Here is a 27,497-nt window from a genome sequence, read left to right as displayed (position 1 = left end):
AGTTCAATCAAACGGGCCTTTATTTTCTTTCAAACCAAACAGGCAAATTCTAAACATCGTATGTTAATTGGGTCACTAACAATAATAAAGCGTAACTAACAAATCCATTGGATTATCTAAAGGCACTCTGGCTTCATCTTTAGCCCCCTATAATTACTCCAACATCGACGCAGTAAAACCCTTCCCTCTGGTTCAGCTTTGCCACCTCTCTCTCTCTCTCTCTCTTTCTCTCTCTTCTAGCATGTGCTCTTGATATCTCTACATCTTTAACTGGACTTTCACAGCTCAAAAAGCAAACCCTCCTCCTGCATTGTCTTTTATGTCTTGTTATATTCTTTGGAACAGTTGAATTTTGTCCCGACTAATATTAGAGATACCAAATTTTTTGGTAAATAAATAATTAAAAGGTATGAATCTCACAAAAATGTAGACCACACATTCATATATTCATTTATTTGATAAAGAATTTAAAGTTTATAACATTTTCTTTTGTCATTGCGAACATATTTTCCACTCATTTCTAACTTTTCCTTGTACTAAGGCATCTTCCCCATGCTTCCTGTGATTAATGATGGCTTCATACCTCTCTCTCTCTCTCTCTCTCTCTCTCTCATATCATATACTTGAATGATACTACTATTACTTATTCCTCTAATCCTCTCTGTGTTCTTGGCATCATCACTAGTGGATTCTCTTTGTTTCGCAAGCTTTTAAAGGTGTTCATAATCTCTCCAAAAAGGTATTTCTTCTTTTTCTTTACTTAAGATTCTCACAAATCCTGATTTTTCTTGTCCCTCCTTTTTTTCCTCGGAAAACTTGTTTCTGAACTGATTAGGGTTGTGATTATACTTCTGTCAGTAATAATGCTTTTGTGTGCTTTACCCTTAAATTAATTGCCTCAAATCATGGATTTTAGCTGGGTACTTTTCTTGTTGCAATTGTCCATATTGCCTTAGGGTTTGGATTCAGAACCAATTCAAAGTAATTGAGTTGAATTGTATCTGAAAAGGGTTAGGATTAACTTGGCCAAAAACATCAGTGGTGGTGTTTATAATTGTATTAGGCTGATCTCAAGTTTCAATTGCCAATGTCTCTTTCATACTTTCCTCTCCGGTGGGAAAACACTGGGGACCAATGGTGGTTTGCTTCCCCACTTGATTGGGTAGCTGCTAATGGCCACTATGACTTGGTCCGGGAGCTCATTCGCCTAGACGCCAATCACCTTATCAAACTCACCTCTCTCAGGCGAATTCACCGCCTTGAGACTGTCTGGGACGACGAAGAACAGTTTGATGATGTTGCCAAGTGTCGTTCTCGGGTTGCCCAGAAGCTCTTTTTCGAGTGTGAAAGCAAGAGAGGGAAAAATTCCCTCATCCGAGCTGGGCACGGTGGCTGGCTTCTCTACACTGCTGTCTCAGCTGGAGACTTGGGCTTTGCCCGAGACCTGCTTGAAAAAAACCCTCTACTAGTTTTTGGGAAAGGAGAGTATGGTGTGACTGATATACTTTATGCTGCTGCCAGAAGTAAGAATTGTGAGGTTTTCAAGCTTCTTTTTGATTTTGCAGCGTCACCGAGGTTTTTGGCAGGCGATGGGGGAGAGTTGGAGGAGCATATTGGGGAGATCCCTTGTGATTATAAATGGGATATGGTGAATAGAGCTATTCATGCTACTGCAAGAGGAGGCAATTTGAAGATTTTGAAAGTGCTTCTTGGTGATTGCTTTGATGTTTCAGCTTATAGAGATACTCGGGGTTCAACTGTCTTACGTGTCGCAGCTAGCAGAGGTCAGGTTGAGGTGAGGATCTTGCTATTTAGCTTCGAATTTCAATTTCTTAGTTTTTGTTTGGATGGTCAAATCACTAAGTTTTAGCCTACAATGATTTATGCCAGCTGGTTGTATGCATTGTATACCCAATAGCCGGCACTATGAAATTGTAGATAGGAATGGAAAATAAAAAGTCATGATCTTTCATCCAATTTTAGTTTTTTCTTATCTATTTCTTTTCTTAAATTTTGCTATGATTACGCTTCCATGTTTTCCGAGTGAAAAGATTTTGGTCTACTCTACTGCATGTAGTAGTATTGGAAAAAGCCAATTACAGTAAATATCCAACTGTTGATTTGCCTTTCTAGCTACAATTTTATTTTGCACGATGGCATCTACCAAGTGTTCTGTTTGACATCATATATGTGCTAATTGTTAGTCGAGTTGGAGTTGTGAAAATGCATGAATTCTTCATATGAAATGGTTCTTGAAACGATCCTAGGAGCCACAAATTGTTTGCAACTGTAGTTGTACTAGGATCAGCCAACGTACATATAGCATTGATACCTATAGACTTGCACAATTTTGTAAGATTGTACACTAAAAATTAAGGAACAGATAGGCTACTCATTGGTAATTCTACTGGAGGAAGAAGAATAATACATCACAATTTCAATGGTTTGCAGTAGCTTGGTTTTAGAACTTCATAGCCAACCTTGTTATTTGTTCAGGTACTGAAAGATCTTATAGCATCCTTCGATATCATCAACTCCATGGACAAGTTTGGCAACACAGCATTGCTTATAGCTTCCTACAGAGGCCAATTAGCCGTGGTTGAAGCTCTAATTCTTGCATCTCCCTCATCCATCTATATAACAAACAAAGACGAAGAAACTTTTCTACATATGGCGGTGTCTGGTTTTCAAACTCCTAGTTTCAGAAGATTGGATCGACAAATTGAACTCATGAAGCAGTTAGTATGTGGAAAATTGTTCGACACCGAAGACATCATAAATGCCAAAAACAATGATGGTAGAACTGCTCTTCATCTGGCCATCATTGGGAACATTCATTCTGATTTAATCGAGCAAATAATGAGTGTCCATTCAATTGATGTGAACGATTGCGATTCAAATGGCATGACCCCACTTGATCTCCTCCGGAAGCATCCACGTTCTGCATCATCTGACATACTAACTCGACAATTAATTTCAGCTGGAGGAATCTCCTATGGTCAGGACTATACAGCAAGTAGAACCATTGCTTCCCACTTAAGGATGAGAAGTATGGGGAGTCCTGGAACTTCTTTCAGAATCTTCGATTCAAAAATATTCTTGTACACAGGGATTGAGAATGCATCAGACACCAGTGACTTAACCATAGAAGACTGTAATGAATCAAATTCAAATTACAAAAAACTAGCTTCTATAAATTACGCAGCAGAACGTTTGAAACGCCTGCTCCATTGGCCCAGGATGAAAGAAAGAAAGAACAAGATGCCCAAGAAAATGGTAGATGGAAATTCAGATGAAAATCCAATCCCACTCCGACAAAAATTCGCATCCCTTCCTAACAACAAGCGAACGGTTTCTTTAAGAAGCAACCTTCCTAGTCCAAACGCAAAGAAGAAATTTGCTTCAGGAATATTAGTGCAGGGTGTTATGCCAGATCTTGCTATTCCATGTCTTTTGTTTTCTAGTTCATTCCCTAAATCATCAATATCCTCACCTGAATGCTCGGATAAACAAAAATGTGACTACGTTCGGAGTGATATTGCAGGGCCATCTTGTTCAAATCAAATATCTGATAAGAGATTGATGAACCAATACCTTCGTTTTGGCGTATCAGCACCGAAGGAAGGACTAAGTAACCTCTCTAATTCTGTAAGTTAGTGAGTTTTATAGCTGCTTTCCAGACTTTCTCTTTACTATATGGCTGTTGATTGTTTATAGTCTGTTAATTATGTACCTGTAAGTTATTGACTCCCCGTCTGAATTTCAATATTCATTTTCAAACAAGAGAGATGTAATATTTTGCAAGATTTTACTGATATTTTAATGAATTCCAAAAATTATTTCTAATTGTATTTGATCTTACCCGATTCTGATAGAAAAGGTTGAGAGAGCTTTGATAGAGATAGGTCAAAACTGTCAGGGCTAAGAGTGAAGTATGAAATTGTACCACTAAACTAATTGAGTCTACAATTAAGAAACGGCACACAAAACCCGAAAAAACCCAACCCGTTGCCATCCCAGACAATATAAAATACTCACTAGGGCCTAAAAGACAAACTACCATAGAAAAATAGACAAGATTTCCAAAAAAACTAGGACTCGGGAATACATGTGGATTTAACCCCTCTGGAAGATCTTTCACACGGGAAGCCAATACATGTTATGGAGTAAACCACTCACACAATAGCTATCAATAGCAAGAAGAATCATTCATAAACAAGAAAAACTTGACAATCAAATTTACGTGGTTCTGCAGTCTTGTCTATATCATTGCTCACACCAGTTTGACTACTATGTTACATGGACTCGGGTACAGGTGACTGGTGCGGGTATGTATCTGTAGGTCAGACTCATTAAATCTTAAATTTAAGAGTACGCGGACTCGGAAAAAAAATCATATTTTTATATTTTTAATCTAATATGTGAGATAAAATAGTACTATATCTTACAGTGTCAAAATGACATTTATAGCAATTATACAATAATATGCACATATAATAATTGTGTTATATACAATTATATAAGAAGTATCCGTTGAAAAGTATCCGACACATATCCCATATCCTTATCCGAGTGTCGGGTATCCGACACGGGTATTTGATCTATTTTAAAGAGTCCGTGTAACATAGTTTGACTGTACTAAAAGAAGATAAGAAATACAATGCGGCTGCTTATACAGATAACAATATATGCCAGAAAGAAACTTCTGTACAAGTCCTTCTCTTCTGTATTTCAAAACATTGAACTTAAATTTTGTGTAACCTCATTAGCATTGTCTTGGAAAATGGCACATATATTTCTATGTCCCTACCTACTATAACCTTTAAACGGTACAATTCCTCCCTGCCTCTATAGTAGTTTTTTATTTGGGTAAATTACAAACACATCCTGAAATTTACTTAAATTATAAATTATTTCTTGTAATTTTAGAAATTACATTATGTCCCCAAATGTTTCTAATTTCATAACAAATAGGTCATTTTATTAATAAATCATCAAGTTAATTAACATTTTTAATAATGTTAAAATTTTATTTCAATTAATAATTCAGATAATTTTATTATTGTATAGGTGATCAGTTAGAAATTAAATAAAAAATTCTGACAGGAAGGTATTTGTAATTTTTCAAACCACAAGAAGCAATTCATATTTTAAGCAAATCTCAAGGGGTGTATTTATAATTTACCCTTCTTATTTCTTTTCTTTAAAAAAATAGTAAGAAAAAAAAAACCTAAGGTTGTATTTGGTGAAACTCTAGAAATGTAATTTCAGTCCTGATTTGAACGCTATGTTTGATTTAAGCTCAAAAATATAGTTACACACCTATTTTTAAAAACACGGAACCGGTCATAAAATCTCTAAACTAACTTATTTTTATTTATTTATAATTTTTAAACCATATGTTTGGTTTGTTTTTTAAAAAATTCTCTACAAATAAATTTTCAAGAGTAATCAAACTAAACAAATTTTTTTCAAAAAAAAAATTTAAGGCCTTGTTTGGTTTGTGTTTCTCAAAAAATTTTGGGAAAAATTCTCTACAAATAAGTTTTTAAAAGTAATCAAACCAAACAAAATTTTCCAAATTTTTTTTCCAAAACTTGTTTGGTTTACAAGTTTTCTAAACAAATCTCTCTCTCATACACATCAAATCAATCATTTTTTCCAAAACTCTCTCTCTCAATATAATTTTTCAAAACATCTTTTGAAAAAAAATCAAACCAAATAAATTTTCGTACTTTTTATCTCAAAACATGTTTCTCAAATACAAACCAAACAAGTCCTAAAATTTTGTTTGGTTACCTACTTTTCAAAATCAAACTCTCTCTCATACATATCAAATCAATCATTTTTTTTAAAAACTCTCTCTAAAATAATTTTCCAAAATCATTTTTAAAAAAAGACAAATCAAACAAATTTTTGTACTTTTTATCTCAAAAATTACTCTATAAATACAAACTAAACACACCCAAAATCTCAATGTTTGTAGCTGTCATGCATATATATATATATATATATCAACAATGCTGGAGGGCCACAATTTTTGTGGCCACAATGGCTCAAAACTGTCAAAACGACGTCGTTTTGACAGTTTTGAGCCATTATAATCACAAAAATTGTGACCCTCAAACATTTTTCATATATATATATATATATATATGACATATATATATATATATGTCATAGAGCACATCATGGTGACCTTAGCATGGTTGGACCAAGTAAAACTTTCACACCAATCATGTCATTAGTTTTAGAAACCATTAAAATCAAATTTTATATATGCTATGAATTGTCAAACACACATCTTTTTCAGGTTTGGGTTTGAATAAGAAACCCATAAAAATACCATCCGAGCTAATCAAAATTTTCCACCTAAACATTTGGAACTTATTTGGTTTGTATTTCAAAATATAATTTTTTTTTTTTAAAAAAATCATAATCATTTTTTCTTTCCTACACATCAATCACTTTTTTCTCTCTCATCTTTTCTTCTCAATCACTTTTTCTCTCGCACACATTTTTCAACTATAATAAAATATTAAATCATTCCAAACTCTCAAACTCCAAAATTATTTTTAAAATATACTACCAAACAAACTAAAAAAAATTCTAAACTCTCTCTCCAAAATATCAAATCATTCAAGTACCATATTTTTCAACATTAATTTTCTATGGATTCAGTTAAGGACATTTTGAAGAAAAAAAAATTGTACCTCTTTGAGCATTAGTCTCAATAGATAATTATATTTTCTTGGATAGGTTATTAGACAGAAGTCTTTGAGCGGTTTCGATTATATGCAGTTTTTGTGATGTTTTAAATGAATGGGGACCAATTCTACTATGTAGCAGTTAATTGCTAGTTGAGTATCAACTATTTTGGAAGTAGTGATTATCTTTCACAATTAATAATAATAATAATAATAATAAAACAAGGATATGACCGGCGAGTATAAAAAAATAAAAATAAAATCAAGCTTCTCACATCAATTGAGTGGATCATGAAAAGTTTAGGTTGCATGGTGCTCTGATTTAATAGGTGGTGTTGGCTTGATTGATCTTGATCAATTGGGCGTGAGCATAGATCAATTCTATTTATTCTAACTTTTGTATTTCATTTTGGTTGACAATAACAGGTATATAGAGGAATGTTTTGGAAAATTGATAAAAAATTAATTTTTTTGATTTTTTTTAGTTTATTTTATCATTTTGTGAGTAAGTTATGTGAGAAGTGATGTGATCCAAAATGAATAAAAAATTATAAACTGACTTTTTACCAGCTTTTCAAAAGACTCCATAGAACAATGGCGTTTCAAGATTATTTAGGGATTGTTTGAGGTGTCCTAAATAAGTGCACTTTTTGTCTTTTTAGACTAAAAAATTGAGAAAAAAAATATGAATGTTTGGGTTAACTTTTTGACTTTTTGCGAAAAAATGTGTATTAAAAAATTGTAAAAATTAATTTGTAGGAAAAAATCTATATAATAAGTCACAAAGGTTTTTGAAAAATGTATCAAAATGTATGTAAGATACATTTTGATCCAATGGCTGAGATTAATCCCAAGTATATATCAATGGTTTAGATCAATGGTTTATATCAAAATGTATCAAAGGTTTCCCACCCAACACATTTCTGTGTCTCCCCCATACCCTCTGCCTCCCCCATACCCTCTGTCTTCTTCCCATACCCTCTATCTACCTTCCCATTCCTACTCTCTGATGAGATGTGAAGCTTGGCTTGGCTATACCATTTTGGACAGACAAATACTGCTGCAGAGTTGAGAAGCAGATAGTGAGGTGTGTATTGAGAGAAGCAGATGCAAAATTGATTTGAGAAGGTTGGAGAGAAGCACATGTCAACATTTTAACTCACAGACTGCACTTTTAACTGCTGGGTTGAATTCAAATTCAAAAGTTATTGAATTCATATATGCTGGGTTCTTAACTGCACAGTTATGTTTCGGGTTCCTTTCCTTTCCTCTCTTATATGCTGGGTCCGAATTGAATTCATATATGCTGGGTTCCTTCATATATGCACAGTTATGGGTTCAATAGAGTATTCTTATTATTTAGTGTTGAAAACATGACTTTATTTAGTATTCTCTCATTTTTATTCTCTCATTTTTGTTCTTCTTCTTGATTTTTTTTTTCCCTCAGCTTTTGCCTTCATCAGAGCTTCATGTGAAACAGGATCTTGAAACAGAGAACTCGGCTGCTCGGTAATGTGAAACAAAATGACTACTCCAAATTTTCTTCTTATTACTGTAAATACTACTGTAAATGTTTTAGTGATTTTGATGATTTCTTCTTATTTCCATGTGGTGTAGATTGTGATGGTTTTGAAATATATATTTATGTGACTCAACTGCTTAATAACATCAATTTTATAAATATGACTCAATTTGAGAGTGTAGATTATGCTGGTGTCGAATATGTTATTTGGGTTCAGTTGAGTCACATAAATATATCAATTTTATGTGGTGTAGATTGTGCTGGTTTTGAATATATATACCCTCTGTCTTTTTTGTATAATATTTTCTAGACTTACATGACCGAACTGAACCCAGCTAATGAGAAGCTTGGCTTCAAAAAATGATGATGAGTCTAGATGATATATGAGTCATTAAATATACTATGTATACTATGTTATTGCATGTTAAAAAAAATGATGCGTTATTATTGAGTCTAGATGATATATGAGTCATTAAATATATTAAATTTATGCTTAGTTATATTTATGAGTTATATTGAGTCTACTCAGTAAAATATATTAAATTCACTCTGGATGATATTTATACTTAATGATTAAGAATAGCATTTTAAGAAAATATGATTAAGAAAATATTTATACCAGCATATATTTTCTTAGTTGATGATTAAGAAAATATTCACATATATTTTCTTATCATCAATGTAAAATATTCACATTACCAGCATATATCATCAATGTAAAATATTTATACTTAATGACTACCAGCATATATCATCCAGAGTGAAGTTCCCCTTGCACCCAATGACTACTCAGTAAAATATTTATACTTAATGACTACTCAGTAAAATATACTTATGGTAGAAATATATTAAATTCTTATAATATATTTTTAATGAGTAAAAATGTATGTTATTTTAAGTATGAATGTTCATTTATTTTATTTAATGCCATTCACTTAGTTTCACATGGCTCCATGTATCCCCTTGCACCCAACAATATCACTTATTTTTTAATTGAAATCAGGAACTTCAACTTGAAACAAGAACTTTGCTCGGCTGCTCGGTTAGTTAATTAGGAACTTGGAGCTAGAAAAAATAAAAAGCTCGACTGCTCGGTTAGTTTATTGCTTTGGTAACGTTTGGCTGCAGCTTCTGTTATTGCTTTGCTTTGATATTGTGTCAACTATGTTTTCAAAGAATTATGCTCAATGTGTTTACTGAGAAGAATTTTAATTGTTCACTATTTTCAAAGAATTCTGCTCAATGTGTTTTCAAAGCAGAATTTCTTATCACCAAAGAGTAGTTGCAAAGGACTACCAAAATCACCACATTCTGCTCAATGTGTTTACTGTCAACTGTTTATCACCAAAATCATAAATTTTGGTTCAGAAAATTGGTTTGGTGTTATACGCTAGAAAATTGGTTTCAAAAAAGGTTATTGACACATATTTGAAGACATGTTATTGAACTACTTGATATTATTGAAGACATTTTTGAAGACATTTTTCTAATTATTGAACTACTTGATATTTGAAGACATTTTTTAAATTAGTTATATGGGTAATTTTGCCCTAAATTTATTATTATTATTTCTTTTTTTGGAAAATATATTAACTTTTGATTTTTTAATTTTTTTTTAAGTTATGCCCTAAGTTATGCCCTAAATTTATTTTTTAAAATTATGCCCTAAGTTTTATATTTTAAGTTATATGGGTAATTTGCTATTTTATTTTCTAAAACAAAATACCTATATATACACATATTGAATATGTTATCACTTCTAATATATATATATACACTATATGGGATTCTTTTTAACTTGATATCCTAAATAAGTACAAAAGTTTCCTACCCCTTTAAATCACCACTGCAATGCTGGACACAAGAGATCCCACAACAATAAAATTGAATGAAACTATTGTGACAACCATGCCACTCATATATCTATATTTATTACACAAAAAAAATTAAAAAATTGTATATAAAATTAGGTAGGAAATTAATGAAGTGGTGCAGCACGAGAGAGCATACTTCAGTGGTTTGACCTTTTGCTTGGTTTAGTTCAGCCTCTTGAATGTGTTCAACACTCCAAAAAGAAAGAAAGAAAAAAAAAAAAAAAAAAAAAAAAGGTGTTGTGGAGAATCCAAGCCCCCTTTTGGCTTTAGAGATGATTTTTTTATGACTCAAAATTATTGGTTTGAGATATCATATTCAAAAGAAACTTGATGATATATTTTACTAAGTGCTTTGATTTTTGTATGTTTGTTATTTAAAATGAAATTCAATGCTCTTAAAAAAATAGATGATCTTGACAAATCATGTGAATCTGTGAATTTGAGTGCCTTGGATTTTTTAATATTAGGTGTATTATATAAAAAGATTCTGTATATACAAATTGTGCGTAAATTCAATTTTAAAAAATTTGGTTTGTTTGTTTACTTAATCATCAACTAAGAAAATATCAGGTGTATTTTTTTTCTTTTTATTATAGATTTAGTATACAATAACTTTAGTTTCTGTCAGTGTTTATAATTTTTTTTTTTACTTGCTCTTATATTTTGATTTGCAATATTGGTGAACATTAAAAACTTTATATGTTTATTTCTTAATTTGCATTAACATTAGGGAGAGTTGTTATTTATTTGAGTTTTGTAGAGCATGTAATACAAGCAAAAATGTTACAAGTTATTTAAGAAAAAAAAAATTTAATATATTTACATCGTGCCTTCTGTCAATTTTGATTAAACATTGAGCAGAATTATTGTAAACCAAATTTCTCTCATAACTATTAAACATTGAGGAAATATGTCTCTCATCACCAAATTTCTATCAATTTTTAATCAGAATTATTGTCAATTTTTTTAATGAAAAAAACATTAAGCAGAAATTGGTTTGCTGTTCAAAAAAAAAAAAAAAAGGTTATACACATTGTGTTTATTGTCAACTGTGTATAATAGTTGGTCTGTCAATTATTGCCAATTATTTGAACTATGAAGCAGAAATTATTTGAACTAAATTTCATCAAAGAATTTTAAAAAACATTATGTGAACCAAATTTCTGTCAATTTTGATTGGAGTATTCATATCAGATCAAGCTTTTAATCAAATTTTCACTCAAATTTGATGAACAGAGAGAGAGAGAGAGAGAGAGAGAGTAAGTTAAGTAATTTACTAATCATAACCATCATGGTTTGGTTGTCCTGACTCCTTTACTTAGTGAGGCATAGTCGGGTTGCTTCATCGTAGTTATGTGATGATATCTTTTGATGTAATATGAGCTTCTATTCTCTCTTTTATTTATTTATTCTTTCCAAAATAAAAACCTAGGCTTAGGCGCCCATAGGATTGTTTGACAAAAAGGCATTATTCATTTCTATTCAACTTACTAAACCATCAAGCGCATCACTAATCACTGGAATGCTCAGTTGAAGAACTTTGCATGCTCAATTTTGTTTTTCAAAAATAGATGCAATCGACCATGATTTAGTCACCCTTTTAATGAAAGAACATTTCATTTAGTGGGTCACACATGTATGCAAGATATAGAGAGAGACATCACTATGATATGCCTTTACACAAAAATTGTACCATTCAAACGTAGTATATTTGTTGTGTGATTCTAAAAAGAAAAGGACTATTTTTTTCATTTAATTTTTTTTTTTGAATATCTACAGTTCCTAATTAAAAGAAAAATTTGAAAGGCTTGGCATTTTAACATTTATGTGTAATATGGCAAGAGAGTTTATGTTTTTTTTTTTTTTTTTGTACAGATGATAAATATTTTTATCAATTTTTTTTGAATATTTTTTTATAAATATTTTAGTTCTCTGTGTTGTACAGATGATAAATATTTTTTATAATTTTTATTTTAATATCTAGAGTTCCTAATTAAAAGAAAAATTTCAAAGACTTGGCATTTTAACATTTATGTGTAATATGGCAAGAGAGTTTATGTTTTCTTTTTTCTTTTTTTGGCACCTTTTTAAAGGATTATAGTATTCTATGTTGTATTTCAAAAAAATCTGGTGAATGTATATATGTGTATATTACTTTAGTTGTCTTTATGAAAAAAAATGTATTAAACTAACAAGTATTTAACTTAACCCAAGTATTTAACATAATCCGTTTTGCTTTGAATCAAATTTACCAAGTATTTAACTTAACCCACAAAAATGTATTCAACATTTTATTATAAAAAAAAAAATTATACCATTCAAATGTAATATATTTGTTGTGTGATTCTAAAAAGAAATGGACTGTTTTTTTTCAATTTTTTCATTTTTTTGAATATCTAGAGTTCCTAATTGAAAGAAAAATTTGAAACACTTGGCATTTTAACACTTATGTGTAATATGGCAAGAGAGTTTATGTTTTTTTTTTTTTTTTTTTTTTGCACCTTTTTAAGGGAGTATAGTATTCTATGTTGTATTTCAAAAAATTCTGGTCAATGTACATATGTGTGTATTACTTTAGTTGTCTTCATGAAAAAAAAATGTATTAAACTTACAAGTATTTAACTTAACACAAGTATTTAACATAATCCGTTATAGATATCCAACAAGTATTTAACTTCACCAAGTATTTAACTTAACCCAAAAAAATGTATTTAACATTTTGTTATAAAAAAAAAAATTGTACCATTCAAATGTAGTATATTTGTTGTGTGATTCTAAAAAGAAAGTGACTTTTTTTTTCATTTAATTTTTTTTTGAAAGACTTGGCATTTTAACATTTATGTGTAATATGGCAAGAGATTTATGTTCCTTTTTTTCCCCACATTTTTAAGGGAGTATAATATTCTATGTTGCATTTCAAAAATTTTGGTCAATGCATATGTGTGTATTACTTTAGTTGCTTGATAAAATAATTATTCATTATTGCTTATAAAATGGCTTTCTTATGTGGTGATTTTTTTTTTTTTTTTGCATATATTTATGTTTGGACTTTCCAAGTCATAAATGGTGAACTTCAAAATATTTATGATTATAATAGGTTTTAATTTTGGTTTTAATTTCATCTCTATAAAATTGAAGTTGGTTAAGAAAGAGAAAAGTTCAAATTCGGACAATTATTGTGCTCGAGTTTTAATTTATCATTTTAATGTGATTGTTAAAAAACGTCTATTCTAAATGCTGGGTTGACTCAAAAAATGTGAGTTTGATTATGGGTTTCTCAAAGAATGTAGGGAGAGAGAGAGAGAGAGAGATATATAGAGATAGGTTATTTGGGACTTGGTTTGTGATTAGTGCTTTGTATTGTACAAATTAGTTTGATAGGGAAGGAACTATTTGTTTGGAGCTATTTAAAAAGAAATTAAGGGTGATTTATTTAGTTGATCTTCCTGCAACACAAAATTAAACTCACACTCAAAAAAAATTATTTAACATTTTATTTGCTGTGTAATATATTTATTTAGTTGTACCATTCAAATGTAATATATTTGTTGTGTGATTTTGGTTTTAATTTCATCTTTATAAAATTGAAGTCAGTTAACAAAGAGAAAGGTTCAAATTTAGACAATTTTATTGTGCTCCAGTTTTAATTTATCATTTTAATGTAACTGTTAAAAAACATCTATTCTAAATGCTGGTTTGATTCAGAAAATGTGAGTTTGATTATGGGTTTCGCAAAGAATGTAGAGAGAGAGAGAGAGAGGGAGAGAGAGGAAAGGAATTGTTTGTTTGGAGCTATTTAAAAAGAAAGTAAGGGTGATTTATTTAGTTGATCTTCCCGCAACAAAAAAATTAAACTGACACTCAGAAAAATTTATTTAACATTTTATTTACTGTGTAATATATTTATTTAGTTGTACCATTCAAATATAATATTTATTTGCTGTGTGATTCTAATGTACAGATGATAAATATTTTTCATTTAATTATTTTGTGAATATCTAGAGTTCCTAATTAAAAGAAAGTTTGAAAGACTTGGCATTTTAACATTTATGTGTAATATGGCAAGAGAGTTTATTTATTTTTATTTTTTTGCACCTTTTTAAGGGAATATAATATTCTATGTTGTATTTCAAAAATTCTGGTCAATCCTTATGTGTGTGCGTGTTACTTTAGTTGTCTTCATGAAAAAAAAAAAATGTATTAAACTTACAAGTATTTAATTTAACGCAAGTATTTAACATAATCCGTTTTGTTTTGAATCAAATTCACTGAGTATTTAACTTAACCCCAAAAAATGTATTTAACATTTTGTTATAAAAAATTTAAAAAAAAAATGTACCATTCTAAACAGAGAAGGCACGTGCCTCTGGTATCTGTTGACCTTTTTCTTTTTCTTAGAAGTTTATATTTTTATTTATTTCTTTTCCTCTTGATTGTAACCCGTTAAGTATTTTCTATTCATGGTAGTTATTTATTTAAATAAAATTTTGAATTTTATTATTCGATTTGGTAGCAACATATTTGGAAATAACATTTCATTGCCAATGAAATCCATGTTAACTTTTATTATTGCTAATTTTTTTGTTTCTTTGTGTCTAAAATTATATAACCAAACATTTTTAGGTTGAAGTACAACAGTTATGAACAATATCACTATTTTTGGTCAAGTAAGTTTTTTTTCTTCTTTTTTCTCTTCATATAAATTTAAATACCTCTCTTATAAATTTAAGTACAACAGTTATGGACAATATCACTATTCTAATTATTTTTTTACCTCATACTTTATAGGTGGATGGGGACTTACACCGAACCGTAATATCACCACCCTTTATTAATTTTCTTATTTATGTGTATAAAGTTTTATTTATCACTCTAAAATTTTTGTATGTATAGGTTCGATTTCTTCAAGAAAGAAATGTTAATGTTGTTATTCGCGATGAGCGTGACCTTAATACTATTTGCATTCATGAGGTAAGCCTAAAAGTCGCTTGAACATTGGACATGTATTTTCTTATCATTTTAAAAATAATTTATAAATATATTCTACTTATTTTTTTATAGGCAAAGGCAAAGGAAAAAGACAAGGCAATATCAAAGAAAACAAAAAAAGCTATTCCTTATGGCAAAGGAAAGGAAAATGCACATCCCATGGTATGGTTTCTCAACAATTTTTAAAAGTTTTTTTTTCGAATATTATATAAATTTTTTTAGGAATTGCGTAGTGTCATATACTATCTTTTATGTACATTTTTCAAAAGTTTCTTTTTCAAAAATTTATTCAATTCTGTTTATTGAATGTGAAATGTTTTTCTGAAGCATGTTAAAGTAAGCATTTGTACAACATGCTAATGCATTTGTATGAACATTAATTTGAATTTTTAATATGTTTGTCTATTTATATGATAAAAATATGTTGCATTTGTACAATATGTTGCATCTACAATGTAGCATAATAAAAATAAATTAGAAGAAAACGAAAAAGGAAAATAAGAAGAAAGAACAATTATGTGATGAAAAGGAAACTACATAATATAATTTATTTTTATTTTTATTTTTCTTATAAGAAGTTCTTAAGGAAAGAAGAAAAAGACAAAAATGCATTTTAATATAACAGAAACAACAAGAAGAGAGAAAAGGAAAGTACAACACATTACACGCTAATATTCACATTTTATGTACCCAATGATTTAATATTTACCTTTTCAACGTATATTTTGTAAAGAGATGGGTAGTGTCTTAAAACCAATAAGTGCGTGCATAGTGAGTTTGCTATTTTGTGTTTTCAAATTATTTTTCCCTTCCTTTTTAAATTTTATAAATACATGCATTGGTTCTTATATGACTAACAACTTAACCGAGTGAAGAGGAAAAGTTAGTTAAAAGGAAGAAAAAATACATGATGAAAGGGAAGCAAGTTAGTTAATCTTCACATTTTATGCACATTCTTATATAATATTCTCATTTTAGGTACACAATGATAATGTGTTATCAAAAGCTGCATTGGCCCAACGTGCACGGCGAGAATGTGAAAAAAATCAAAAGCCATGTTCTGCAAACCAATTAGGACAACGCCTATGATGAGAAAGAGAAAAATCGAAGGAATGTATTAACCCAAGACAACCTTCTTTAACACCAAATTGGTAAAAAGAAAAAGAATTTTTTACCCAAGACAATCTTGAATTTTTTACTCTTACTATTACCACTTTATTATATAGATTTTAATTTGTTCACAATCTATTTCTGTAGGCCTCCTCCTACAACTCCATGTAGAAATGTTGGTGTGGTCATCCGTGATGACCACGACCTTAATGTTATCTGTGTTCGTGCGGTAAGTACAAAATCAAGTCAAACATTGTATGTATTTTATTTATATAAGATTATATAAGATTTTTTTAATCTTTTCAATATTTTATTTATATTTGTTAGGCAAAAGATAAAGAAAAGGTCAATCCAATGTCTAAAGGAAAAGAAAAGATGGCTCCTTCCGGCAAGAGAATGACAAATGCATGTCAAGTGGTATATATTCTTTTTTAAAAATATGATGCAAAACTAATCAAAATTTTGAATAGTTAAAATATATGAGTGTGTAAAATGAATTTATTGTTTTATGTTGTTTTTGTAGAATGATTGTAATGTGTTTTCCTGTAACTTGCTATTATTTGTATGTGTTTTTCAATTTTATTTATTCTTATTTTGCATGGATACATGTGCATTTATAATTGTAACAACTCTCATACTGTTTACTGATTAATGACTGATTAACTGCTAATTACTGTTAATCGAGACTGATTATGACTGATGATTGAACTGAATAAACTACGGAACTGGCTGACTGAAATTGGAAACCGAATTGATTGAGTATATGTTAGTTAAATTGCATTCTATCTGTTTGACTGTATGATTATCTGTTCATGCTTATATGTTTAGACTGTAAGTTGAAGGCCTTATCGGCGGCCGAATCCAAAATTGATTGGTGTTTTATGATCAACATAATTTATGTAATTTTATGGTATATTCATTGAAAAAATGATTTGGTATGATTAAATTAGATTAAAATAAGCTAATTGGCCAAGTTGGACTTATTTACCAAGCTAGCCTTGTAGTGGCCCACTACCTCAAACCTTTTGAGCCTTATTACACTTAATGCATTTGATTAAAACAACATTTCATCAGCCTTTGTGTTGCCTCAACCGACCAAAGAAGAGAGTTAGAGAGAGAGAGAATTGTTCTTGTTGATTTAGCTTGAGATCTTGAAGAATTGAAGGAGTTTTGTACAATTGAGCTTCCCTATCCTAAATACAAGACTTAGGTAAGAGAATTCAACCTTTATTGATGTATTTGAGCTTGATTCTTGCATGGTTTATGTCAAAATTGAAAGTTGAGCCATGAATTAGTTCTAGCATGTTGAAATAGAGCATAATTCATGCATGCATGTTAGTATTGTTGCATTTTGAGGTTGATTACATGGACATTAGTACATGCATGCTCATATTGTTGTTATAGACCATGTTTTCATCTGGTTTTGAAAAGAAATGAGCTCATTTGAACAAGCTTTGGAGCTTTAACTTGGTTTAAAACTCATGCATGACATGTTTGAATGTTGTTCTTGAAGAATGGTTGGAAATTGGGTTTGAATTAAACACCCTTGGGCTTTGATTTCCTAAATTGAGTTTTGAAACATGTTATTCTATGTGTTTAAAAGAGTTTTCTAGAAAATTGGCCCAAGGGGATCGAATTTTATGCATCTAAGCTTGGTTTTGAACCTGGAGCTCGAATCTGGGATTTCCAGATTTCAGTCGTCCGCTCGAGCGGGGGAAGTGACGCTCGAGCGGGAAAATCGAGCTTCCAGCATCTTGCACTGTAGAACAGTCCGCTCGAGTTGAGTATTAGGCGCTCGAGCGGAGGACTGGGTGACACGCTCGAGCGGGCGTCGAACGGGGATTTCCCCTATCCAGTACTTTTTGGTCCGCTCGAGCAGTATAATGGACGCTCGAGCGGGGACCTTTGTTTGCCTGTACGCTCGAGCGGGTAAACCTGTGCTCGAGCGGGACTCTATTTTTCTAAAACTTCTGAAAATGCTTTTAAAAGTGCATTTTTGCATCCTTATCCCATCCTAGGCATTCTTAGGTCTAGTTTAAGGCATCTTAATGAGGATATAGATATAGAACACACCAAGGAAAATTAGGGATTAAGTTATGATATTTCCCAACTGTGTAGCTTAGTGTGTGTTCAACCTGTGAACTGTGTAGGGTTGGCGACTGGGGAGACATGCTCTAGCATACTGTAGCCCAAACTCTGTGAGTAACAATTGTGTAAAGATATGTTCAACTGAGAATGTTTTCTGACTGTTTAACGAAACTGTTTTCTGAAGTAATTATTGTTAATTGTTTGAATGTATGTCCTATATTCTGAAATGTATTGTGGCATCCTTAGCAACTGTTGTATACTGTTACTGCTACTGTTACAGAGATCTCTGTCGGTTCCCTCGCGGAACCACTACTGTTTACTGATTGATGGCCATCATTACTGTTCAGTCTTTAAGACCTACTGTTTACTGCGATGCTAATGGATGTACCATATATGACTGAATAACTGTTCTGACTGAAAGACTGAAGTATTGTTTAATGAACTGCTTTCATTACTGTAAGGACATTTCATTCTTAACCTCTTTACGCATTATGTCATTCACTGGGCTTTAGCTCACTATTTATATATATATATATATATATATATGTAGGTGCTCAGCCACCAGATCGGAGCTAGGAGCGTGGGTTAGACTCCAGTTTTGTCAAGCCAGCCTTTGTGCCTCACTGCGAGGTTCTGAGTTGCCATGCTATGGCTTGGGGGTGTTTTGTTTTTTTTTTTCCCGTCTGTCTCCACACTGTTTGGATTACTGTATAGACTGTCAGCTACTAACTGTACTGTTATCAAGGGAATAGGTCCCTGTACTGTGTGACTGTAAAATTTGTATAGACTGTATTGTTTGTATGTATGAATGCATGAAAAATCTTTTTGGCATACAGGCTGTCACAACTCAATGGACATTATTTATTTACTGTATTGGCTTCCGCCGGGCCCTGAACTCTGTTTTACTGTACTACTGTTAAGCAGGCCTTCGGTAATCTCGGATTACTGGCCGGTTACGGTGCTAAACCCATAGGGCCGGGTTTGGGTCGTGACAATAATGTACCATCCATAAGTTGCTACTTATATAAAGAGAATGGGAAAAAAGAAACGAAGAAATAAAGAAAAAATATATAAAGAAAGGAGAAACTAAATAAGATAGGTTTTTAATTCTTATTTAATATATAAAATAGAAAACAAAGAAAGGGAAAGGGAAAGGGAAGAAATAAGAAGATAGAAAGGGAAGAAATAAGAAATAAAGAAATAAAGATAACACTATTAAAAGTATAAAACAAATAAAATATAAAACAAAATTAAGAGAAAGGGAAGAAATAAGAAGATAGTTTCATTTTAAGCACAAAATATTCACATATTTTTCTTCAATGATAAAATATTTTCTTTTTGGGCACAAAATGATAATGTAATATCAAAAGCTGCATTGGCCCAACGGGCACGGCGAGAGCGTGAAAAAATTGAATTTCAATGCTTGCAACGAGAGCAAGAGGGATTAGAAAAATGTGTTCAAATAAGACAACGTTCTTTAACACCAATTCGTCATGATCGCACTCACTTGGAGTGGGAAACAATAACTGAAGATTCTCAGTCGGCACAAAAACGAACAATGGTTACCTATCATTCTACATGTTTGCTTTCTATGCCAAGCACATCTTCAAATTCACAAAGGAATCGGTAAACTACTATGTCTAATCTTGAAATACATACTTCTACTCATACCGTTTTGTTTTACAGAATTTTATTTATACACAAATATTTGTAGGTCTACTCCTATAAATCGATTTGTATGTATTGATGATGAATTAGAAGATCTGCCTACGAGTATATCAATTGGCGCCCGGGCACACAAAGATTCTTGCCGCCATTATCTTGGCAAGATGGATGTATTATGTCCTTATTGTTCAGCCTTACATTGGATAGATGAAAAATTGACAAAATCATCTATAAAGTGTCCCTTATTCGGAACTTGCTGTTTGGAAGGGAAGATTAGGCTACCTTTACTTATTACACCCCTCCACCACTTCAGGCATTGTATGATGGGAATAATGATCAATCAAAATCCTTTTGAAGTTATACTCGAGTGTACAATGCAGCCAATGCTTTTACGAGTCTTGGTGCTACATTGGATCCTAGAGTACTCAGTGGAAGGGGCCCTACATCATTCACAATTCATGGGGAATTGCGACATCGAACAGGATCACTACAACCACAACCAGGGCAGGATGCAAGTTATGCTCAGCTATATATTTATGACCCTTATTCAGCTTTAGAAATTCGTAATCGTAGAAATCCTAACTTGAGAAGGGATGTTCTCAAAACTATTCAGGATAGTTTGTTGCAAGTTAATGCATTTGTAGATAAATATCGCCAGGCTCATTCCATTTTACATCAATTAGACTCGGCAGGACACAATCTACCTGCTCATCTTCATTACAGTTCAACAACTGATCGACGTCGGTATAACCTACTAACTACAGATGAGATTGCAATTGTAATACTAGGTGATGGAACAGAGGTAAACGGAATGAGAGATATTATTTTACATTTCCGAGGAAATAATGAGTTGATGCAAATTAATGAATGTCACCCAACATACTTGCCATTACATTATGTTCTATTATTTCCATATGGTGAGCTTGGATGGGAACCTGAGTTGAAATTGTGGAATGTTCAGTATGATCGACCTTCAACTAATCGACTTACTCAAATGAATTTTTATAGTTATCGTTTGTTTGAACGACCCATAGAGTATTCAACAATTTTGAGAGGTGGGAAACTATTTCAAGAGTTTTTGGTAGATGCTTGGGCTGCAACTGAGCAAAATCGATTGACATACTACAAGCTTAATCAAGGGAAACTTCGGGCTGAGCTTTACCAAGAGTTGTCAGATATGGATCCAGATTATGTGCGACCTGGACAAATTGGTCAAAGGTTTGTTTTGCCATCGTCATTTACTGGTAGTCCTAGACATATGTTTGAAATCTTTCAAGATTCAATGGCTATCACTCGATACAACCAACACCCAGATATTTTTCTTACCATGACTGCAAATCCCAATTGGCCAGAAATTACTTCAGCATTATTACCATATCAAAAACCTATTGATCGTCCTGATTTAATTGCCCGTGTTTTTGAGTTGAAGAGAAAATGTTTGATGGAGGAGATAGAAACAAATAAAGTGTTTGGAAATAAAGTTGCACATATTTTTACAATTGAATTTCAAAAGCGAGGCCTCCCTCATATGCATGCACTTTTATTTCTCAAGGGTCCAGACAAAATTCGGACATGTGCTCAAGTAGACAAATTGGTTTGTGCAGAATTTCCAGACCTAAAAGATGATCCTATACTATTTGAAACTATCAAATGTTGTATGGTACATGGACCATGTGGTGCTCGAAATCCGCAAGCACCATGTATGGAAAATGGTAGATGCACTAAGAGATACCCTCGAGCTTTCACAGAAACAACAACTATGGATCAAAATGGATACCCTATCTATTGTCGTCGCAATAATGGTCAAGTACATACTGTGAGAGGGCAAGAAGTTGACCATTATTGCGACGACGATAGATAGGGTATCCATTTTGATCCATAGTTGTTGTTTCTGTGAAAGCTCGAGGGTATCCATTTTGATCCAAGTCTTTCAAATTTTTCTTTTAATTAGGAACTGTAGATATTCAAAAAAAAAAATTAAATGAAAAAAATAGTCCCTTTCTTTTTAGAATCACACAACAAATATACTACGTTTGAATGGTACAATTTTTGTGTAAAGGCATATCGTAGTGATGTCTCTCTCTATAGCTTGCATACATGTGTGTCCCACTAAATGAAATGTTCTTTCATTAAAAGGGTGACTAAATCATGGTCGATTGCATCTATTTTTGAAAAACAAAATTGAGCATGTAAAGTTCTTCAACTGAGCATTCCAGTGATTAGTGATGCACTTGATGGTTTAATAAGTTGAATAGAAATGAATAATGCCTTTTTGTCAAACAATCCTATGGGCGCCTAAGCCTAGGTTTTTATTTTGGAAAGAATAAATAAATAAAAGAGAGAATAGAAGCTCATATTACATCAAAAGATATCATCACATTTATAGTATTATTTACAGTAATAAGAAGAAATTTTGGAGTAGTCATTTTGTTTCACATTACCGAGCAAAGTTCCTGTTTCACATTACCGAGCAGCCGAGTTCTCTGTTTCAAGATCCTGTTTCACATGAAGCTCTGATGAAGGCAAAAGCTGAGGAAAAAAAAAATTCAAGAAGAAGAACAAAAATGAGAGAATAAAAATGAGAGAATACTAAATAAAGTCATGTTTTCAACACTAAATAATAAGAATACTCTATTGAACCCATAACTGTGCATATATGAAGGAACCCAGCATATATGAATTCAATTCGGACCCAGCATATAAGAGAGGAAAGGAAAGGAACCCGAAACATTACTGTGCAGTTAAGAACCCAGCATATATGAATTCAATAACTTTTGAATTTGAATTCAACCCAGCAGTTAAGAGTGCAGTCTGTGAGCTAAAATGTTGACATGTGCTTCTCTCCAACCTTCTCAAATCAATTTCGCATCTGCTTCTCTCAATACACACCTCACTATCTGCTTCTCAACTCTGCAGCAGTATTTGTCTGTCCAAAATGGTATAACCAAGCCAAGCTTCACATCTCATCAGAGAGTAGGAATGGGAAGGTAGATAGAGGGTATGGGGGAGACAGAGGGTATGGGGGAGACACAGAAATGTGTTGGGCGGGAAACCTTTGATACATTTTGATATAAACCATTGATATATACTTGGGATTAATCTCAGTCATTGGATCAAAATGTATCTCACATAAATTTTGATACATTTTTCAAAAACCTTTGTGACTTATTATATAGATATTTTATAAAACAGACTTTTTAGTTTGAGATCATATATATCAATCATTTCATAAAACAAAACATAATTAGTTGGTGTATGTATTGATATTTAATCAAATTAATTTTTCGTATATGTATTCTTCTCTTCAAGGCCTATGAGATGAATGGTTCGAATCTTATGGGTCTCGTGAGACTCACAAAGTGGAGTCTTGAGAGATATGAAGAAGATGTAATCTTGAAAGGAGCTGCTCTCGAAATGATATTATATGGTTAAGATTTATTCAAATATAACTCATATTATACTCAAGATGAGTTTTAGTTTCCAACCATGATACAGACCCCCACTATCCCCCACTCCCACTACCCCCACATAAACGTGGGGGTTAGTGATTGGAGAGAGAAAAAAAAATATTCTGGCCAATGACCGCCCACTGGGGTCCTGGGGTTCTCCCCATTGCCGGTCCCACGCATTACGTTAGTTTTATTGATGGCCTTGTTTGAGATATTAACTATTTTAGTTAATTTTTTGACTATTTTATCCTGACTAAAAAACTTGTGTTTAGAAAGATAATTAACTTTTTTTGTAATTAATTTGATGATTATGAGAAGAAAAAAAATTATAAATTAAATATAATATTTTGTCTTATTAATTATTTTAATTTATTTTATCTTTATTAACTATTTCAACACAAATAACCCTTCCCAAACAGGGATGTATTTTCCGTGTTTGTGTTATGATTATTATTGTATTTGAGAGGGTAATTTATATTTATAAATTGGGCCGAGCTGGGTAATGGGCCGCTATGGGCCACAGTACAAAGGGCCGAGTAAAAAAGGCCACAAAGTTACTCCGGTCCAAAAGAGGCTTGAAGTTACTCTAGTCCAAAAGAGGCCTTGAAGATTAGTCCAGTCCCAGAGCCTTGAAGTTAGTCCGGTTCCAAACGGCCCTGAAGTTAATCCGGTCCACAGAGAGCCTATTGTTATCTCGGTCCGGAAGAGTACTACGGGTAGCTCGGTCGCCAAGATGCCACACACAGAGTTAGTCCGGTCACGGTATAGCGCTACTAGCTCTATCGGACCTAGCTAATGGTTAGCACGGTCTAAGCAGTACTATGGTCAACGCTGGGAAAACCGTGGTAGGAGCAGTGAATGGAAGAACCGAGGTAGAGTTATATCGGTCTAGTCTGCGGCTTAGCATAGCCATGCTTACCTCTGTTATGTTGGAGTCTGGCCATGGTAAAACCATCTCACTTGGTTTAAGCAGAGAGGGGGGGCTGAAGGATAAGCATTATCTTTCAGGAGTATGAATCCTAGGAGGACTCTACATGGAGGAGTAAGAGGCCTATTAGGATTATGCCACGAGGAACCTATAAAAGCTCACAACATCACCTATGGAGAGGTAAAACACAACTTTGATTCTCGAATACGCAGAGCTTTTTGTCTATTTGTCTATTTTGCTGACTTAGGCATCTGACAGGTATCCGGTACACACCCGCCGGCTAGCTCACGTTTGTGTATTCAAGGAATAAAGTGGTGACGTACGGAGGAGCGCAATCTTGATCAACAGGATTATACGAGAAGGTTTATTTCTTTCCCGTACAATTGGCGCCGTCTGTGGGAAAAAATAGAACAAACGAAACCTCTTGATCAAGCTTTACCTCTTTAGAAGCAATGGTGCACAATGAAGATTTACCGCAGTCCGCCATCGACGGACAAACACCAGATGGAGGTGCAAGGCGTGAAGGCTTACCTTCTGTCCCTCCTATGGCGGACTTGGAGCCACAGCGACAGAATCCCAGGAGGGATGCAAAGGGGAGAAGGCGGACTAACAGCCCCCGTCACTCTCGTTCACAAAGTCCTGACAGGCAAAGGCAGAGGATTGATCCTCAAGTTCTGAAGGACTGCGTGAAGGAGCAAGACGAGTTGATACGACGGATGGCGGCGGACATAGAGATTATGATGCGCCAAATGAAGGGAAAAGAAGTGGTGACAGGAGAGGGGCGCAAAAGCAAGACGCCCCCTTGCCACTCAAAAGACCATGGTAGGCATACCACACCATTACAAGCAGAAAGTAGAAGCCTTAGGACAGGCGATAGTCAATCCAGAACCTCCAAGACTCGTTGCTCTAAGTCTGCGAGAACGAGGACGGAGAGGTCGTATACTGAGGGAAGCACCTATCGACCCTCGCGCACGCACCAGACATCATCCAGGCAGTCGGAGATGCCTAGATCGTCCGACTTGCGAACTATGCTAGAAGAAAGGGCACGATGGAAGGAGGACACCAGGGCGCGCGACCCTCGCAGAGTTTCTGCCCTTCAATGGTTGGCTCCTCGGACGCATGGAAGCGTCGAGGTTGGAATGCCATTACCACGTCCTGCCTACGAACCATCAAACAAAGCATTAGCAAGGCTGCAGGCCTCGTCGTTCGTTCCGGCAATTGAAAACACTCCCTTACCTTCAGGCTTCCTTCAGCCCAAATTCACCACGTACGAGGGGAAGACGGACCCCTACATTCACCTAAGCCATTTCCGCCAGGTTATGGCGGTATATCGGCGAAACGAGGCTTTAATGTGCATCCTCTTCCCGTCAAGCCTTGGCGATCTAGGCTTGACTTGGTTCAAAAAACTTCCAGAAGGCAGCATAGCCTCCTGGGCACAATTGGCGGAGGCGTTCGTCACAAGGTTCAGAACAAACACCAAAACCCCGGTGGAGATTGACCAGCTACTCTCCATTGACATGGGCGAAAATGAGACATTAAGATCCTACAATAGTCGCTACTGGAAGACATTCAACCAGATTGGAGACTGCCCCACCAATCTCGCCATTGCCCAATACAAAAGAGGCCTTCCAGTCGGGAACAAACTAAGGGATTCAATCACCATGACACCGCCCCTCACCATGGAGGCCTTGATGGAAAGAGTGCATCAGCACATCAGGGTGGAAGAGGATGGCGTCCGTGCCAAAACAAAATCTGGCACCACCGCAGTACTATAGAAAAAGGCCTCGACAAAGGTCAATGAGGTAGACTGTCCGAGCAGAAACGGACGAGGCAGGCGAGACAACGGAGAGGACCAAGATAAAAGATGGTTGAGAGTCCGCACTGCCATAACCACGGTATTCAAAAAACCAATCTATCAGATTCTAAGCGAAATACGCGATGAGCCTTTCGTCAGATGGCCAGCTAAGCTAGGAGAAGCACAGAAAGACTACGACGAAAGATCGCGATGCACCTTCCACAAAGAAAAGGGGCACCGCACTAAAAATTGCACGCCATTGAGACAGCATCTAGAGGAGTTGGTGGCAGCCAGTCACCTGGATAAATACATTGAAGGAGGGGCGCAGCCAGCCTCCCAGAATGACAACCACCCGAACGGAATGCCAATTGACGCCCCACCTCAAGGCGTGATCAACGTGATTCATGAAGTATTCGAACCTGAGCGCGTATGCGAGCTTAGGGGCATGATAAAAAAGGCTGAGCACTTAAGAGAGGTACTGAGTGCCCAACCTACCATCAAAAATGGGAGAACAGAGGCCACGAACGTCATGTCTTTTTCAGACAAGGACTTGGAAAGAATATATTGCCCTCATAACGATGCACTGGTCGTCACCCTCCGCATTAAGGACTACGACGTCAAGCGAATTTTGATAGACCAAGGTAGCTCGTGTGAGATAATGTACCATGACACCTTCAAACAACTGAAATTGGAGGACAAAAACTTGGCACCAGCTGTATCCCCCCTGATCGGATTCAACTCAATGCCAGAGTGGCCAGTCGGCAAGATTATCCTTCCAGTCATGGTAGGAAATGTGACAAAACAAGTGGAGTTTTGGGTATTAATGGTCCCCTCCACTTACAACATAATCTTGGGAAGAACATGGCTTCATGCCATGAAATCAGTAGTATCATCCTATCATCAAGTAATGCGGTTCCCCAACGAAGCCGTAGTAATTGAAGAGGTCTTTGGAGATCAAATTATGTCCAAACAATACTTCGTCACAGTTAATGGCAGCCGCGCTGCCATGGGATATGTTCATTCGGTGGAAGAACCTGAGAGCAATGAACTGTTCGCAGATGTCGGCAAAGCAGCTGATCAAAAAGTGGTGGAAGACTTGGTAGAGGTAAGAATAGATGAAAAGAACCCGGATAAGTTCTTTTTGCTCGGTTCGTCGCTGTCCAGCACTGAAAGATTAGAGATCTTGGAATTCTTGACCTCTAACATTGAAGTGTTCGCCTGGACACCCTACGACATGCCAAGCATTGATCCAAACTTCATCTGTTACCAACTCAATGTCCACCCATTCGCCAGACCAATCATTCAGCGCACTCGCAGATCAGCACTCCACCACGCCGAAATAGTGGCGGAAAAAGTCAGAAATCTGCTAG

The 27,497-nt window shown here is 34.1% G+C and overlaps 1 protein-coding gene and 1 long non-coding RNA gene across 3 annotated transcripts; both read left to right on the top strand.

Moving 5' to 3' along the window:
- The first annotated feature begins 745 nt into the window (after window positions 1–745).
- On the top strand, window positions 746–3,846 carry LOC114272628 (uncharacterized). Of its 2 annotated transcripts, XM_082909097.1 has the most exons (3): window positions 746–1,795; window positions 2,497–3,421; window positions 3,545–3,846. In XM_082909097.1, the coding sequence occupies exons 1-3, from the start codon at window positions 1,088–1,090 to the stop codon at window positions 3,655–3,657; spliced, it is 1,746 nt and encodes a 581-aa protein (XP_082765223.1). In that variant the 5' UTR covers window positions 746–1,087; the 3' UTR covers window positions 3,658–3,846. The 2 variants fall into 2 exon arrangements, with proteins under 2 accessions (XP_082765223.1, XP_082765222.1); XM_082909096.1 differs by having other exon boundaries at window positions 2,497–3,846.
- Window positions 3,847–14,724: 10,878 nt separating this feature from the next.
- Window positions 14,725–15,255, top strand: LOC114317609 (uncharacterized). The gene is made up of 4 exons (XR_014356802.1): window positions 14,725–14,770; window positions 14,892–14,915; window positions 14,997–15,074; window positions 15,165–15,255. It is a non-coding gene; the product is annotated as an uncharacterized LOC114317609 (long non-coding RNA).
- The last annotated feature ends 12,242 nt before the right edge of the window (window positions 15,256–27,497 follow it).

The sequence above is a fragment of the Camellia sinensis genome, chromosome 15, assembly GCF_055761805.1.
Source record: "Camellia sinensis isolate YWXY chromosome 15, ASM5576180v1, whole genome shotgun sequence".
In the NCBI taxonomy this organism is placed as follows: Eukaryota; Viridiplantae; Streptophyta; class Magnoliopsida; order Ericales; family Theaceae; genus Camellia; species Camellia sinensis.
Note: the sequence above shows the minus strand (reverse complement) of the source record. Positions and strands in the feature narration are given on the sequence as shown.

Coding starts and splice junctions, on each gene's coding strand:
- LOC114272628 (XM_082909096.1), top strand. CDS start 1,088: ATGTCTCTTTCATACTTTCCTCTCCGGTGGGAAAACACTGGGGACCAA. Junction 1,796..2,496: donor CTAGCAGAGGTCAGGTTGAG/GTGAGGATCTTG, acceptor TTATTTGTTCAG/GTACTGAAAGATCTTATAGC.